At 38.9% G+C, this 18715-nt stretch overlaps 2 protein-coding genes and 1 long non-coding RNA gene across 6 annotated transcripts in view; 2 read left to right on the top strand and 1 right to left on the bottom strand.

Annotated features, from left to right (window-relative positions):
* The window catches only part of SCYL2 (SCY1 like pseudokinase 2), a 63252-nt gene extending 50703 nt beyond the window's left edge, over positions 1–12549 (top strand). For 2 of the 4 annotated variants that reach the window (XM_025438719.3, XM_035699346.2), the window contains exons 14-18: positions 3882–3982; positions 6132–6198; positions 6935–7030; positions 8018–8137; positions 9204–12549. In XM_025438719.3, coding sequence (XP_025294504.1) covers positions 3882–3982; positions 6132–6198; positions 6935–7030; positions 8018–8137; positions 9204–9848 — 1029 coding nt within the window. In that variant the 3' untranslated portion in view covers positions 9849–12549. The remainder of the gene's footprint in view (positions 1–3881; positions 3983–6131; positions 6199–6934; positions 7031–8017; positions 8138–9203) is intronic. The other 2 variants (XM_035699350.2, XM_049094046.1) reach the window with 1 other exon arrangement.
* LOC125752523 (uncharacterized) lies at positions 175–15518 on the bottom strand. Its single transcript, XR_007402261.1, has 3 exons — positions 15396–15518; positions 546–707; positions 175–456 (listed from the first exon to the last, which is right to left on the bottom strand). It is a non-coding gene; the product is annotated as an uncharacterized LOC125752523 (long non-coding RNA).
* The window catches only part of SLC17A8 (solute carrier family 17 member 8), a 55464-nt gene continuing 52191 nt past the window's right edge, over positions 15443–18715 (top strand). The window contains exon 1 of the mRNA XM_025438723.3: positions 15443–15569. The gene's annotated coding sequence lies outside the window, so the exon portion shown is untranslated. The remainder of the gene's footprint in view (positions 15570–18715) is intronic.

Here is an 18715-nt window from a genome sequence, read left to right on the forward strand (position 1 = left end):
ATGAAGCCTTCATTGGGAGATAGTAAACGACTAGAACATTGAAAGATACGTAGGGTTTTGGGCTACTTCAAATTGGGGCTGGAAAGTTAACATGAACAAGGAAAAAATTAATGTAATGTGGCTGGGATGTGTATCTGTTATTTATTGTTACATAACAAATCACTATAAACTAGATGGTTTAAAACAATTTTATTATTTCATTGTGTTTCATTGGCTGGATCAGCCACACCAGGGCATGGATTCTCTATTCAGGGTTTTTCACAAAGCTACAGTCAAAGGCTGGGGTCTCATGTGAAGGCTCAACTGGGGAAAGAAGGCTTTCCTTCTAGGCTGCTTGCGTGGTTGTTGGCAGGATTCAGTTCCTTTTAGGTTGTTGAAATGAGGGCTTCAGTTCCTAGCTCTCTGTTAGCTGGATGCCCTGTCAGTTCTGTGCTTCATGGCATTCCATCATGACACCTTGTTTCATCAAAGTGGGAGAGAGAGTTGACTAGAAAGATGGAGGATATAGCATCCTGTAGGATAATCAAGGAAATGACACCCATTACCTTTGTTGGATTCTGTTGCTTGCCAGCATGTCACAGGTCTTGCCCAATCAAAGATTAGGGAATTACACAGAGGCCTTAGCAGCAGAATGAGGAGATAATTTAGAACCATTGTAGAGTCTGTCTGCCACAGGAAATGAATAATCCAGTTCAACTGAGAGGTACCTGTAATATAGTAGGGGAGCAATGGGAGAGAGATAAATCAAGACTAGAATAGGTAGACTTTTAAATTGCTGTCTGATTTAGGTATTTGCTTTTTGTGGGTTTTTTTTTTTTTTTGTATTCTAGTATAGTTAACATACAGTGTTATATGTTACTGGTTTCATGTGTACTGGTTTAGGTATTTGAAATTTCTAGATGTGGTAAACATTTGATCAAAAAGGTAATGTAGGGGCACCTGGGTGACTCAGTTCATTGAGCATTTCCCTTCAGCTCAGGTCATGATTGTGGTGTCCCCAGGATTGAGCCTTGCATTGAGCAGGGAGCCTGCTTTTCTCTCTGCCCCTCACCCCACTTGTGCTCTCTCTCTCTCTCTTTCACTCTCTTTCGATCTTTCTTTCAAATAAATAAATAAAATAAAGTCTTAAAAAGAGGTAATGTGTTCAAAGATTATCTCTTTGCATACCTCTATCAGCATAGTTATCACAGCTATGTACTTATGTGTCTGCCTTTCCCAGAAGGCTGGTTATTATATCTTATTCTTTATTATATCCCCAGCACTTAGCGCAGTGCTAAAACCAAAAATATTTATTGAATTGAGAGAAAATTTGAGTTAGAGTAATGATAAGTCATTTTGTTCACTGTAGAACTGCTGTTTAATGGAGTAAAATGGAAAAAGACTGGGATTGGTTGGTTACAATTTAATAAGGAGTGTCAGGAATGGATAGGCAGGCAAGATTGGGTACTAAGTACTGAAAGTGAGTTAGAGCAATTAAGGAAGCAGAACACTGGGAGTTAAGCAGGAAAGCTTTTGTGGAGAGTGCTGAGTGAATGGAGTTTTGGAGTTAGAGAAATTTGTAAAATTAATCAGATCCAAAATTTCATTTGAAGTGGTATGGTAAGCCTCTGAAATTTTGTGTCCCTAAATGTCAATTTTTGGTTTGATAGTTTCTTCATACCTTGGGTGGCAGGGTCGAGGTTATAATTGGCCAAAAAGGAAACAGTGAATATTGGGGGAAAATAGGATGATGATATGTCTAAGTCCAATTTTGGTCATTTCTGTTCTTAGTTTTCATATTTCTGATTTAAGATGTTTTAAAATATTCCCAAATGCTTATTTCAGGATATATAATTTCATTTGAAATGTGGTGTTAGTTTTCTTCAGCTGTATGGTTGATTTTTTTCTTTAGAGGCCTATTTTCATCAACAGCAATACTTTAATTCATATTTTCTGGTATTTAACAATAGTTAACATGGATGTGGTCTCTTTTCTTAGTCAGTTGATGGAAAGAGTTCCTAATTTAAGACTGCCCTCTTCTGTCAATTCTGATTTAAAATAATCTAAATATATTATTATGTGAAAAAAGATAACTTGATTTAAGAAAGTACATTTTTTTTTGGTATTTGATTATAAAACAGGGAATACTTAGTAGCAATCAAAACATCATACCACATCTTGTGTTGGGTGAGGGTTCCAAAGACCACTTCCAGATGCAGTGATTCATTAGAAGTAGTCATGGGCTCAGCATATAGTTGTATTCATGGCTATGATTTTTTAAAGTAAAAGGATATAAAGCAAAATCAGCAAGAAGAGAAGGCTTATAGGGCAAAGTCTGGAGGAAACCAGATTCAGTGTCTGGAGTCATCTCCGTATATGTACCTTCCCTGGTAATGAGTGACTGTATATATGAAGTGTTGTAGCTCCATCTGCCCGTCATGTACTCAAATTCCAGACTTCCAGAAGGAAAGCACATGTTTAGCATAAAAGTCTTTTTTTTTTGCATAAAAGTCTTTGTACAGTTTAGTGAGCCACTATTATCAGTTAATGGCGGGAACCCTCCTAAAATCTGACTTTCTGGACACTGGCCAAGGGCCAGCCTTGCAAGAGACGGCCTTTTCAAAGACAGCAGTCCAGACCTCCTATGCTAATTCTTCTGTTCAGTGTGCAGTGATACAGATGAATCTCACAGACATAATGTTGAGTAAGTGAAGCCAAACACAGAAGATCTACCGGATGATTCCATTTATATTAAGTACAAAAACAGTCCAAGCTACATACCAGAAGTCAGACTAGTGTTTACTCAGGATAAGAGGGATGGGAGGCAGCTAGAAAGGGGCACAAGGAAACTTATCGGGTACTGCCAGTGTTTTGTTCTACATCCGACTACTGGTTAAATTCATTTGAATGTTTTGATATGTGTGCTTAGGCGTATACTTTTCTGTTAGTATACTTCATTACAAAGTTAAAAAGATTAATCATAGAGTCCAACAAACTGCTCAGGAAATAATGCCTTTTGTTACTCTCATGGTAAGACAGAGGATGAACAGATGACTCAGCCCGGTGAGGAGCAGTGTCCCATAGAAACGAGCTCTGGAGACAGGCTTACATGAATTCTGAGCCTGCCAAATGTTATTTAGTATCTCTTACTCAGTTGTTTTCTCTCCCTGAGCCAGTTGCCTCATTTATGGAATAGAAATATTAATAAATCTACTTTGAAGAGTGGTATAAGCACAAAAAGATTTGGGAGGGAAAGAAAGCAGTTTCTAGATTCTTCCTGCAACATATGGTGTTGTTCAAATAAATTGTTCATGATGATCTCAGGTACTCTAAGAAACATCATTTAACCAGAGCTTAAACTACATTATGACATAGTGTTAAATATACTTTAAGAACTTTAATTATTTGAAAGTTAAACTACATACATTTAATATTTCTATTAACTTTTTAGAAAACAGATTTATTTTAGCCAAACATCATTTTTTATAATAATCTGAATAAACTGATTTTTTAAAGCATTATTAAATCGGTTGTTTCCAGATATGCAGAACTTCAGATGGTCAGTTTGGGACTATTCGAGGAAAATCAATATGTAATTACTGGGGGTAAATTTATAAGATCCCTGAATAATAGTTAGATAATTCAGGCTATAAAACTAATTGAGATACATTTTCTGGAACTGAAAATCCTCACCAACTTTATCAACATCATACAGACATACTATAAAAGCTTGCTATGATATGCTGAGTTTAAATATACTATTCTTGTGACATCAGTTCTATGAGTGGGTCTTATTCTGGTAAAAATAGAGAATATTATGACTAACTCATTGAGTTATTTTATTAGATTGCATTTGCTGCTAATTTGAAATATTATAACTATGTCAATTTCTTATTGCATAGTTCAATTCTTTCATTTCCGTCATAAAAGAGATGCTTAACAGATTGGAATCTGAACATAAGACTAAACTGGAGCAACTACATATAATGCAAGAACAGCAGAAGTAAGTAGGTTGCATATGAATTGTACATGGCCCAGGAGTGAGATTAAAGTTACCTCATGATTGATTTTCTGGAATAAGGACTAGAAAAATTGATAGATTTCTGTTTATTTTTAAATTAAGTTTATTATTATTAAAGATTTTATTTATTTATTTGACAGGGAGAGAGCATAAGCAGGGAGAGCAGCATGTAGAGGAAAAGGGAGAAACAGGCTCCCTGCTAAGCAAGGAGCCTGATGCAGAGCTTGATCCCAGGACCATGGACTGGTGACCCGTCAAAGGCAGATGCTTAACCGACTGAGGCACTCTGGCACCCCAAGTTTATTATTTTAATTTCAGTATAGTTAACATACAGTGTTATATTAGTTTCAGGTGCAGTGATTCAACAATTTTGTACATCATTACTCAGTGCTTATCATTAATCCCCTTGACCTGTTTTCACCTGCCCCTCCCGTAACCATCAGTTTGTTCTGCACAGTAAAAAATGGATGGATTTCAATTTGACCACATGTAAAACATTTAAAAAATTTCCAGCACGTTAACTTGAACTGAGTGAAAATACAATGTTGTAGACAATCTAATGTCATTTCTCAGGGTGATCACTGAGAGTACCACTTACACGTTTTTCAAATCTGTGAAACCCTGGTGTTTTGATTTCTCCTTTTTTCTTCTCCCTGATTCCAGAAACATTTATAGAGCGTTCATTTCATATTTAATACCACAGCATCCACTTCTTTTTTTTTTAGGGAGGATTTTCTTTTTCATTTATTCATTCATTTATTTATTTATTAAAAATTTTTAAAAATATTTTATTTATTTATTTGTGAGACACACACAGAAAGAGAGGCAGAGACACAGGTAGGGGGAGAAGCAGGCTCCATGCAGGGAGCCCGATGCGGGACTCAATCCTGGGACCCAGGGACCACACCCTGAGCCAAAGGCAGTCACTCAACCACTGAGCCACCCAGGCATCCCATTTATTTATTTTTTTAATTTAAATTCAATTTGCCAACATATAGTATAACACCCAGTGCTCATCCCATCAAGTGCCCTTAGGGAGGATTTTCTAAATTATTTGCAAAATACTAGTATTCAAAGGAGGAAGGGAAAGGTGAAAATGACTGGAGTTTTTATTCAACTCCAGTTTATTAAGATAAAATATCCACTATATTTGTTTCCCAGAGAAAAACACATGATTTTAGGATGCCTGTTAAATCCTGAGCCAAAAGACCTCAGTAAAAAGAAACATCAGAGGCGCCTGTGTGGCTCAATCGGTTAAGTGTTCTGCTCTTGATTTTGGCTCTGGCCATGATCTCAAGGTCATGAGGTCAAGCCCTCCATCGGGCGCTGTGCTGGATGTGGAGCCTGCTTAAGATTCTTCCTCTCCCTCTGCCCCTCCTCTCTCTATCTCTCCCCTTCTCTAAAAAAAGAAAGAAAAAGACTTCAGAAAATCAGTAAAATTGGTATCAGTTATGAGCAAGGTTCCCAGATAGAAATTGTTTAGCTTCTGCCCCAAGTGTAAGATGAAAGTTTATGGAAGTAAATATACCAGGTGTAGAATGACATGAAATAGCCCTTTGTATGCTCTACATATTCTGTGATGTATATATTTATGTTATTTGATGGATTGGCTATTAACCCTGAAAAATAATTTTTAAAAATTTATACAAGAGAATTTTAATATCAACTATTTATACTAGAGGTGTAAATTAACTTTTTTTCCCTTTTTCCTATCTAAATCTTACCTATTTTTCAAGGTATAGGTCTGGCTCATCATAGTGATTATAGCATTTATTGTGAATCAGATTCTGAATTTAATCACATCAAGTTCCTCATACCTTCTTTCTCAGTGACCTTTAAGCTCTCTGACAATAAGAATCATGCTTGTCTGGTTTTATGACACACTGAGTAAATTCTCTGGTAAATCTCAAATACTGAATTAAAAAAAAAGGCTTGTATATGCAGTGTTACTTTTGGGCAAGCAGACATTAATTGTAGTAAATAATAAAAAAGATTATGACTGGCCTTAAAGACTAAAATTCCAATTTGTTTAGGTTCTAATAAACTCCATATAGATGAACTATTTTTAATATGAATATTTAAAAATAAGCATTCCTTTTTATTGCATTGTCGCAATTCAACTCTCCTGCAGATCTTTGGATATAGGAAATCAAATGAATGCTTCTGAGGAGACAAAGGTTACAAATGTTGGGTCTCAGGTAAGATATTTAGTTTATTCATTTGTTTGTTTATTTTCTTCCAAGATTTTATTTAAATTCAAGTTAGTTAACTAACATATAGCATAGTATTGGTTTCAGGAGTAAAATTTAGTGATTTATCAGTTGTGTATAGCACTCAGTGCTCACTCATTACATCAAGAACCCATCACCCATTTAACCCTCATCCCTCCCCTCCAGCAACCCTGTTTGTTTTGTATATTTGAGTCTCTTGTACTTTGTCCCCTCTCTGTTTTTATCTTTATTCCCTTCCCCCATGTTCATTTGTTTCTTAAATTCCACATATGTGTGAAATCATATGGTATTTGTCTTTCTCTGACTTATTTCACTTAGCATAAAACACTCTAGTTCCATCCACATCATCCCAAATGGAAAGGTTTCATTTTTTTATGATGGCTGAGCAATGTCCCATTGTACAAATATGCCACCTCTTCTTTATCCATTCATCAGTTGATGGACATTTGGGCTCTTTCCATACCTTGGCTGTTGTTGATAGTGCTGCTATAAACATTGGGGTGCATGTGCCCCTCCAAATCAGTATTTCTATATCCTTCGGATAAATACCTCGTAGTGCAGTTGCTACAAGGGAAGTTTATTTAGATCATTTTAATTTTTGTAAAAGGAGTTTGTGTGCTTCATTTGAGGGGCTTTTGCTCTTTAAGCAGTAAAATCACAATTTTTTGATGGCATTCAGGTGGCTGACATTTATCTTTTTCAGCATATCGACAAAGTCTTTAACAACATTGGAGCAGACTTTCTGACTGGTGGTGAATCAGAAAATAAGGAAGATGGGTTACAGAATAAGCATAAAAGAGTAAGTTTGTTTACTTGTTCTTATAATGCACTTATTTATATTATAGGGCTTCCTGTAAACTATAGATTTTTGTTTGGAAATACTGTTTAGCATCTAAACAAGAAACATGCTTTAATAATCTTTATGAAGTCTAAAAATTGTCATGGGAACATGACCTGATTCACATTGAGAATAAACAGGCTTGGGAATTTTAACTTCCTTTGTTACTCTGTCTCCCACATGGTAGCATTTCTGGATTGCCTACCTCCTTTGTCCTTTCTTCTGCATTTGCCAGTCATACCTCTTGATAAATTCCACTGTGTCTCTTCTCTGCTTTTGATTTTGAGTGATAAATTATGAAATGATACTTTCCAGTTGAAATATTGGTTAGTATTCAATAAAATAAATATGTCAGTTTGAATTTCTGCCAAGGGCAGGGCAGTTTTTCTTCTGTTCATTTGACAAATACTAGTACCTGTATGTGCAAAGCAAGGAGCTACTGGGTGTTGGGTTTACAGAATTTTAAGAGAACATACTGTGAGCTTATAGTTTAGCAGTTGATAAAACAAAAAGATAAATGTCAAATTTGATGCAGACATTAGCAGTGAAAAAAGCTGTTTACCTTTTCCTTAGCTTTTTGGTGAATTCCTAAAACATTTTTGGAATGAGGTAGATGATTAGAGTTGAATAAGAGTTTTCCTATTCTATAAAATGAAATCACCAAATCATATTCCCCTTGTCTGGAAAAAGGTCAATCTGATTAATGTTTTTAAAACAATAACTGTTTTTATCCTGGAAGTATTTTAGCAGAGATTTTCTACCTAAAGTTAAATCTCATAATAATTCAAAATATAATTTACCCGTGACAATCACCAATACAGGAGTAGTTTAAAGCTACTTGGTATTGCCAAACATACCAAGACATACTTTACAAAAAAAAGACATCTTTTATTTTACAAATGGAATTATGAAGATGCCAGTTGATATTTTGTTTTATTTTGTTTTGAGGCATCACTTACACTTGAAGAAAAACAAAAATTAGCAAAAGAACAGGAGCAGGCACAGAAGTTGAAAAGCCAGCAGCCTCTGAAACCCCAAGTACACACACCTGTTGCTCCAGTCAAACAGGTCAGAATTCATTTCTTTTGTATAATTTCAGGCATACTATACTGAAGGTAAGTATTTAACGTATTCTACCTACTAGTGTTTGTATAAAAGTATATTTCAAAGAATATTTCGATAATGCAGTTTCTAAGAAGTATGGGCATAATAGAGTTTCCAACAACTCCTCAGTAGCCTGCCTAATGTAGAATGTTTTGTGATAGTGATTGTTACCAATAAAAAGAAAGTTGTTTGAATAGGAGGGTTTCTTTAAAAATATTAGGTTTCATAGTACTAATTAGCTCTGTTCACCTTGAAATGATCAGGAGTATTTTGTTTATACATTTATATATTTTTGAGCAAAAAGTAATTTTTAATTTTTGACTTTTCAATTATAGTCAGGTTATAACTTAATTTAGGAATGCTTACCTATATGTCCTGACCAGTACTTACTTCCTATTTTGTTCCAGACACTGTTGTAGGTGCTGGTGCTATGGCAGTGTTTAAGGTTCCTGCTTGTAGAGAGTTTACACTCTTACTGCCTACAGAAATAACTTTATCTTAAAAGCTTTCTTTACATTATTTTTTGTTACCTCCTAATCACTAAAATTCTTCTGAAAAAAGTCTTTGTGGGCCAAGAGGCAAAATAAAAAAATATTTTTAGGTACTTATAAAAGAGTGGAGAAAACAAATTTTCACAAAATTGTGATGCAATTCAGAATACAAAAATAATAGAATATTCTTTTTGCAGTACAGATCTACCAATGAGAAGAACACAGTTCTATTTTGGAGAGCAGTGGGGAAGGCTAGCATTTATTTAATTGGGATTCAAATTTGGTGTTCCCTGTCATCAAATTGATTGTAGTTTGGTTTCATGGTCAATGTACATGTTCAGTTAAATGTCCATCTGTAAATAAACCATATAAAAATATGTGGTCAGCTGGATTTGGCCTGTAGGCTGTAGTTTGCTAACTTGGTATAGACGGTTGAGTTTAATTTTAACTTGTCATTTATGATACAATCTATGAAATATTTGTTGATTTTAATTAATTTGGAGATCTTGGAGATAAAGTAATTCCCTCATATTTTTCAGACTAAGGACTTGACAGACACATTGATGGATAACATGTCATCTTTGACCAGCCTTTCTGTTAGTACCCCTAAAATTTCTGCTTCAAGTACGTTCACTTCCGTTCCTTCCATGGGCCTTGGCATGATGTTTTCTACACCAATTGATAATACCAAGAGAAATTTGACCAACGGCCTAAATGCTAACATGGGCTTTCAGACCTCAGGATTCAACATGCCAGTTAATACGAACCAGAACTTATTCAGTAGTCCAAGCACACCTGGGGTGACCAAGATGACACTGGGAGCACCTTCCACTTTGCCAAACTTCAGTGCTGTGAGTGTTCCTCCTGCTGGTGCAAAGCCGACTCAACAAAGACCCACAGATATGTCTGCTCTTAATAATCTCTTTGGCCCTCAGAAACCCAAAGTTAGCATGAACCAGTTGTCACAACAGAAACCAAATCAGTGGCTCAATCAGTTTGTACCTCCACAAGGGTCTCCGGGTATGGGCAGTTCAGTTATGGGAACACAGATGAATGTGATAGGACAGTCTGCCTTTGGTGTACAGGCTAATCCTTTCTTTAACCCACAGAACTTTGCACAGCCACCAACCACTATGACCAACAGCAGTTCAGCTAGCAATGATTTAAAAGATCTCTTTGGGTGAGATGTCTTGCTCTATTTTTGAAGAATTGCTTCAATTTTAATCATGAGTGAACTGATTTACATCTTTATATAGTTGGCTTGGAGGAAGTACTTCAATTGGGAAGCGAATGGTTCTGTGACAGAGAACACCTTGTTTCCACGCCAGCATAGTAGTTGTATGGACTCCTAACAGTTGAGTTTTTAAAAGCATTGAGGATTTTTTTCCTCTTACCACCTCTTCTTCAAGTTTTTAAAAGACCCAACCCTTACCAGTCTCAAAGAGAAAAAGATACCCGAGTATCCTGAATAGCAGAATTTTTTAATCAAATGTTTATTTTAGCTTGTACATTTTGGTTTATTTAAAAAATTGAGTTGATGGTTAATGTAAGTTTCATATGTTAAATACTACATGGTACGCAGTCTGCCTTCACACGTCATTTGTCTTCATTTTAATGTGTGAAAAATCTTGATGCTCTCTTGATTTGTTTGCATTTAGTATGACAGTGAGATAATGATTAACTTAATAAAAAATATCAGGTCACTTGCTTTTTTCCAATCTTATTTACTTCTCTGATGAACTAATGTTCAGTGCAAAAGACTGAGCAAATATTACAAAATTTTACTTAATGTTGATTTCATTGGTTCAAACTAAAGGCATTATTAGCCATCTTAAATGCAAACTAATCATTGTAAATTATATTTTAGCATGGTCTGCCTCAAATAGTAATGTATTTTTCTGCATTTACTTGGATATATTTAGAATCACTTTCTTTCCTACTGTATCACAGAAAGAGTATGTACTGATTTGTACAGACATTTGACAAAGCCCTCTGACGTGATTTCCCGGACTCTTGCCTTCATATTTCATTTTGAATTCAAACTTCTGAGGTTGCAGCATATATGAATTGCATTTTCAAAAGGATATTTGTAAGAAACTATATTTAATGAGTAAACTTTTGAGATTTCTGCTGTATTGTTTCAAATGTAATAAACTTTACTTCTCTAAAAATGAGCAGTTGTATCTTCTCGCTACCAACAGATTAATTTTCAGCTTACTGTGATAAGGTCTGACCTCATCAATTACTGTAACTAAAGTTGAATTGTTTTCTAGAAATTTTAGGAACCTTTTGTTTGAACATTTTTATGTCCACAAGTAGCCATTTTTAGGAACAAAAGACAAAATTCTTCCAACAGGAAACATGCTTTATTTTTTCAAGCCTTTCTCTGATACTTTTCTTTGATGTGCTGATTGTTCAACCACAGAGCCTTATGCTGTAAATGTCATTTGTATTTTGTTTAAATTATATTCCACCATTTATGTGATAACTTAAAAATGATCTTTCAGAGAACTATATAATGCGTTATAGTTGCTACCATAGTTTGTGGTTTTTAATTCTCTGAAACCAGCAATCATTTAAAATAAATCATATTGAAGTTTAGTGTGTCATTGGAATATATATGTACACACACACTAAATATAGACATTGAAAATATATTACTTGGTTATAAAATGTAATTTGATGATAGCATTGCTGGCAATATTCAGTAAAGGGGTACTTTAAAGAATAAAAGGTCAGCTTTACATCTGGTTTCTGTATCAGCTGTACTTTGTTGTTATATGGTTTTAGAGAAAAAGATTCATAGGAATGTTGAAGAAGTATATCCAAGCGAGGAAGATCAAATGTTTTTGTCAAATATGTTCCACACCCTGACCAGATTACCTGTCTTGTTCGTAACACGATACCAATATTTCTCTTAGGGAAAGTTTGCATATGGAATAAATGCTTAATGTAAGTTGAAGAATTTCTTAGTAACAATTTAGTAACTGTTTATTAGGAAATTGCTTTTTTGTTAAAATAACTTGATGTCAGTGTTGAACTCCTAATTAGAAGGACAACTGAATATACCAACATATGATTTGAACTCCTAAATATAAAGATAGATTATTTGGAAAAATATAGAAGTCTTAGGTAATTTTTACACCTTGAAATTTGCTCATTCATGAGGTAATGGTGCTACATTTTTAGAAATTTTTTCCTTCACTTTTTCTCTTTTCTTGAAGGTGTTTTATCTAAATCATTTTATCCATCAATTGAACTGTTACCATTGCCTATTGAGAAATTCCATCTGAGAGGCACCCGGCTGGTTCAGTCAGTAGAGCATGCAACTCTTGGTCTCAGGGTTGTGAGTTTGAGCCCCACATTGGGCATAAAGCTTATTTTAAAAAAACAAAGAAAGAGAGAAATTACATCTGAAATATAGTGCCATTTTTAGGCTTGTATTTCTATGTGAACAGCATTTTCAAAATACTAGATCACTTTAAAATTATTTTAGCTACTGATGACATACATATCCCTTGTGCTTAGAGTAGAAAGTTGGTGGGTTAAAAAGTACCTGTCGACAAAAATTGCAAGAAAGATTTCCTTTATTTGAATTGGTTCCTTATTCTCCTAATGCTAAAATGTGTGAATATGGAGAAGATGTATAAACGGAGATTGAAATAGACTGTGTACTTGGCTGGTTTTTGTTTTTGTTTTGGAATGCTTATAATTCTTTTTCACTTGAATAAGTTGAGGAAGTAGTTTTTTTTTTTTTTTTTAATGTGTAAAATACCTCACATGGTTGCTTTTACAAGATTCAAAGAAAAGGTATATGTGAAAATATCGGCTAGCAAGCACAGAGTATGCACCAAATAAATTTTAGCTTTGATAAAAATCTCCATATTAAGTTGTGATTTTATGCTTTGTGATTTACTGGTCTTGAAATAATTTTTGAGCAAAATGAATCTTTAAGAAATTGAGCTATATTGTTTTTAAGAGATCATCTGTGGTGGCTTTCAAACTGTAACCATGACACTCTTAGTAAGAAACATCTCTTACTCTGCAAACCAGTATATAAAATATATACTTGAAACAAGTCTTAGAAAATGTCTTTAATACATGTGATGTATTCTGATTTTTAAATTGTATCCCACTCATTAAAAGAACCAAAAAACCTTTATAATCTCTAAAAGAATTTCATGATGTAGTTTAAATAAAACTGGAAGGATTCAGCCCTTTTCCCAAGCAGATGTAGAAATAAAGGACAGCAGATACTTACACAACCTAACCCAAGGAGGTCAGAGCCAGGAATAGAAGGTAATATTTTTTGTTTGTTTTTTTCTAATCTGTATTCTGATACTGTCTACCACCTTGCATCCTTTATATCCTTCACTGTAGGAATTCTTCTGGAGTTGTTTCTGTTGAGACTATTTTATGTAGCAAGTATGTGTTCAGTACTCACTTGACACCACAAGTACCTTTCTGTTGGAAACAATTGGCATTGAAGAAGGATAGGGAAATGACAAAGCAGATGTTTATGGTCAGAATCAGCCTCTGCTTCTCTGAATTGTAGGTGAGGAGGGCTGGGGGAGCCAGCTCAGTGGTGCTTGCAGTGCCCAAGCATGTAGTAGAATTGAAGTACATCATCTTACCGAGGAGGGGTGCGGTGGGAAAGACTGTTGCACCGAAATGGAGCTTGTTGGGTATTAGAAACCTTTTCTATCCAAAGCAGTGAAGTTTCTCTAGCCACTCAAGAGACGATTTATCTGGGGTGCAAGCCACGTGTGTGATTTTAAAATTTTCTAGTAGCCTCATTAAAAAGCAAAAATAGGTGAAATTAATTTTGATGACATTTTGTTTAGCTGAATAGAGCCAAGGTATGTCACCCAGAACTGACACAACATTCAGGGAGTGCCCAGGGGGCTGAGTCCGTAAGTGTCTGCCTTCAGCTCAGGTCATGATCCTGGGTCCGGGATGGAGCCCCGCCGAGGGCTCAGTTCATGGTGCTGGGGTCCTGGGATGGAGCCCACCGAGGGCTCTCTGCTCGGCGGGGAGCCTGCCTTTCCCCCTCCCTCCCCCGGCCACGTCCCTGCTTGCGTGAGCTGTCAATAAATAAATAGAATATTTAAAATAAAATATATAAAATTTAATGAGATATTTAACATTTCGGTTTGCACGTAGTTCTTGAGCTCCAGTGTACACTTCACACGTCACGTCTCAGGTACTGAGTGGCACGTGTGGCCGGGAGCGGCAGGGTCACCGGGGCAGGCGTGCACGGCGAGCTGGGGCAGTGACCTACGTGGCCCAGCTCCACATCCGTCCCTTTGGGCTCTGCCCTGCCCTCGGGGCTGCCGCCGGCCTCTGAACTCGTCTCTGGCCGCGCGGTGGGACGTCAGGGCCCTGAGTGGCGCTGCGAGGCCGGAGCCGCGAGAGGACGCCTGTTCTGGCTGCAGGTGCGCCGCCTGCCTTGGGCCTGGGGAGCTCAGCAGCCCGCGGGAGAGCCGCCTCTGCACCTGCCTGCCGGCCCGGCCTCTCTCCCCGCCTCCGTCCTGGCCTCCCACCCGACCTCCTTCCCGGTCTCCCTCCCGACCTCCATCCCGGCCTCCCACCCGGCCTCTGTCCTGGCTTCCCACCCGACCTCCGTCCCGGCTCCCGCTCAGCCTCCCACTCGACCTCCGTCCCGGCCTCCCTCCCGACCTCCGTCCCGGCCTCCCTCCCGACCTCCGTCCCGACCTCCGTCCCGGCCTCCGTCCCGGCCTCCCTCCCGACCTCCGTCCCGACCTCCGTCCCGGCCTCCCTCCCGACCTCCGTCCCGACCTCCGTCCCGGCCTCCCTCCCGACCTCCGTCCCGGCTCCCGCTCAGCCTCCCACCCGACCTCCATCCCAGCCTCCTCCCTTTGCTGCACCTCCGGGGGGGCTGCTCCCGCTCCCGGGACCCCCCCCCCCCCCAGGAAGTTCCTGTGGAAACCGCCGCCTCCGCTTGGGTGGAGCCTCTCTTAGTCCTCAGTCCCTTAATCCTTGACACTTTCTCTCAACCTCAATGTAGTAGCTGCTTTTATCCCCCTGCAGCTGATACCTCTGAACTCTTAAGGTTAGAGTCCTCTGTTATCCCCCGAATTAGCCACCTTCTCCGAGGTAACAGTGATTTTAGTAAAATTTCTCATCACATACCCGGTGTGGGTCCTCCCCAGACATCACCCTCAGTGGACAGACTCCTGAGTCTCCACCATTTTATTTTAATATTTTAAAATACTATTAAACTTTTTTTTTTTTTAAATTGAACTCTAAAGTCGACACAATGTCACATTAGTTGCAGGTGTACGACTTCATGATTTGACGACTCTGTTGTTACTAAGCCACTTAAAAATGGGGCCATCGGGTCTCTATTCTGCTGCTGGCAGAGCCGATTGATGGCGTTGATCAGAGCCCCCTCGCCTGTATCAGAACCTTCCTGCCGGGGGATCCCTGGGTGGCTCAGCGGTTTAGCGCCGCCTTAAGCCCCGGGGCATGATCCTGGAGTCCCGGAATCGAGTCCCGCGTCGGGCTCCCTGCATGGAGCCTGCTTCTCCCTCTGCCTGTGTCTCTGCTCTCTCTCTCTCTCTCTCTCTCTCTCTCTCTCTGTGCCTATCATGAATAAATAAATATATTAAAAAAAAAAAAAAAGAACCTTCCTCCCTCGAAGCCTTTTCAGGTGAGCTCACCGTAGGTATGGCTTGGCCCATACCCCAGCGAGGCCGCTCCACTCTTACCTTTTCCCTTCTCCTGGTGTATGTTCCCCCGTTGGCGGCGGGGTCTCCGGGAGAGTGGGCGTTTGACTCCACCGAATGAGTGAGCGAGACGGAGGCGTTAATGTCTGCAGTTTGAACGTCGGAGGGCAGCGGGCGTACAGGCTTTGGAGCCACGGATGGCTGGGGGTGCTTGGGGTAAGCGTTTTCGAAAGGTTCAAGCTAAAATGATAGCATCTCATGATTATGGAGGTGGCGTGATTTATACATTCCATATGTTGAAGCAGACCCAAACTTGTTTGTAAGAAAATCCTGTCTCTAACAGTAGGGACTCTTGAGATCACTTTTATGAAGAGGTGGACAGGCCTCCCCCTGAAGTGGCATCCTCATGAGCCTGCTCTCTTTCCAGAAGGGATGTTGTCTCTCGCCCAGCACCCGTGAATGTATATGCACCTGCCCTTAATCAGCAACAACCCCTGTGCCCCAGAGAGTGACCCTTAACTATACTGCCCAAATGTTCGAAATCTCATTTTTGAGAAATGTGCATGGAACAGGCCAAACATGGAGTAATCAGTTCATTTCTCTAGAAATTAAGGAGACGTGTCTGAGGCACCTTTGGCCACATGTCCAGTCCCTTTACCTGGACGGTATTGTGACACATTCATGCCGGGGATGACGCAGCCTCACTCCTACATGCGAGGGCTTCTTTGAGAACCTGCAGGAGAAATTTCACGTTTCAGTTCAGGAGTAAATGTGCTTCTAAGCAATAGGTTTGCCCTTATCTTTAAAAGCTACTCTCTGTGAATAATGGAACAAACCACCTGTTCACAGCTGGGAAGTTTAGCCACACTTGCTGTCCACATATAGCTGGTGTATAGGCTGTTAATAGGATGCACCCTTCAGTGCTTCCCTGCTGGCTCTATATGATTTTAAAAAATTCTTATTTCTCCTTTGTTCTGATTTCCTTTTTTTTTTCTTTACAGTTTGTGTCATTTCCTTAGAAATTCTCATTTTGGAATACGTGTATAAAGAAATACATGGAATGAATGAATTTAAATCTCATCTCTTTCACTAGCTGATCCCAGTGTGTTTTCCCTGCCATAAATGAATATCATGGTTTATAGGGTTATTAGGATTAAATGAAATAAAAGTGTGAGAAATACCTGGCCAAGGCTTGAGGACATGGTAGGTGCTCAGTAGCTATACTCATCTTCCTTATGATGCATGTAGGCCTCTAAAATTTGTTTGAGTAGAGAACAGATACCTCACCGAGCATGGTTTGAATACATTCTTCAAAAAATAAGCCAAAAAATAGGCGACAGGTTTGGCAAAGTGAGATTCTGGGGACAAAGTAATGAGATACAGACCTTGCCCTCAAGGAATTTGCACTGTGGTTATAAAGGCGGCTGAGTACGCAGTTACTTGACAATAATGTGACAGATCTACATCGACGAGCCCAGCCTAGAGGAGGAGATGGGAAGGCTTTCTTAGAGATGAGACATGAGGTCAGCCATGCATGGTGCCTTTTTTTTCTTTTTTAAAGATTATTTATTTATTCATGAGAGACACAGAGAGAGGGGCAGAGACACAGGCAGAGGGAGAAGCGGGCTCCATGCAGGGAGCCCGATGTGGGATTCGATCCCAGGACCTTGGGATCACGCCCTGAGCTGAAGGCAGACACTCAACCATTGAGCCACCCAGGCGTCCCCATGGTACCTTTTTAAAATTGTTTTTGATGCTATCAAATGATTACTTTTACGGGTCGCATTTTCCCAGATTAGGCTGTATACAGTGTGGAGGGGGATAGGGGAACAGAGTTGTTTTGTTTTTTAATTTTAATATTATATGAAAATGCTTAAATTAAGAAAAGTCTAGCTAAGTGACTTTGATCACCAGGAAACGTAGAATTAACACTAGCCACTGAAAACCCTCCGTGGGATGAAAAGGCAAGGAGCACCCAAGTGAGCGATGATGTTATTTCTAGCTAACTTAACGTTTCATTCATTTCAGAAATTTAAGAATTCACGATGGATACAATACAGGTATACCAAATAGATGAGTAAATCGATTTCTTAAGAATAGTGGCTGTCGGGATTCCTGGGTGGTGCAGCGGTTTAGCGCCTGCCTTTGGCCCAGGGCACGATCCTGGAGACCCGGGATCGAATCCCACGTCGGGCTCCCGGTGCATGGGGCCTGCTTCTCCCTCTGCCTGTATCTCTGCCTCTCTCTCTCTCTCTCTCTCTCTGTGTGACTATCATAAATTAAAAAAAAAAAATAGTGGCTGTCTTCCAGGGGGAAAAATATGTCTAGCATAAATGTACTTAGTCTATGAACTACCAGGAGGTGTCACTGTCCCCCAATTAATGGCCTACTCCAGCCGCACTATTGCAGGTACGGGTTTGTTTTTGTTTTTGTTTTTTTGAATAACAGCAGGCTGTGATAGATTGATAAGAATATCTGATTTCTGGTATTGAATTTATGAGAAGGATCGGACTTCAGAGGAAACACGTGCCCAAAATGTGTAGATTTGTTTCATCTTGAGTCTTCATGCCCCAAATATGAACCCTGTTAGCTGCTCCATATGTGGAAGTTATCTGGATACTCTGGGTTCCACCTGCACTTGAACATGAAGGTGGTGAAAGGTTCTTCAAAATATCCTCTCTGATCTTGCTTTCTGCTCACAGGTTCAGGTGGCCTTGTTATGATTTAACTGCATTGGCTAATTTATCAGATCTCCTAGGATATTTTGGCCTTGGGCATAACCTAAGATACTGAACCTTTTCTTCAAGTCACTCTTCATTGTGTGTGAAGCAGAATGAGAGTGTTTTGAGGGACAAAATGAACCAGTATCTGCCCCAGTTACTAACAAATGGGGACATCAGACTGAGTCTGAACCAATATATGCTCAAGAGTATCCAGCAATAGCACAATGTCAAAGACAAGTCCATTCTCTGGTCTTGGTAGCCAGGAAACGGACTTGAGAGTTGATAATTAAGTGTCTGATCAGGGAGCCTGTGGGGAATGGGCTTCTCCAAGATGAATATACATAAGGGAACCATTTCTAGTGCAATTCTGCTTAGTACCTCAAAGGAAGTGGTTGGTCTTCTCCATGTGGTCAGCTTCCGCAGTGAAGCAGGGTAGTCCGGCCAGCTTGGTCCTCTAGGTAGTTAAGGCTGGAAGAAGCAGTTGAGAATGAAGTTAAAAGTGCTTCATAAATAGAAGAAATAGAGATTCATGTCCTGGACAAATTCTGTGAAAAATGTGAAACACTTAGAAATTATTCCATGCTGTGTGGACATCCTCCTGTCTGTATTTTGATTATTTGACTTTCTTTTAAATTTTCA

Source organism: Canis lupus, chromosome 15, assembly GCF_003254725.2.
Source record: "Canis lupus dingo isolate Sandy chromosome 15, ASM325472v2, whole genome shotgun sequence".
Taxonomy (NCBI): domain Eukaryota; kingdom Metazoa; phylum Chordata; class Mammalia; order Carnivora; family Canidae; genus Canis; species Canis lupus.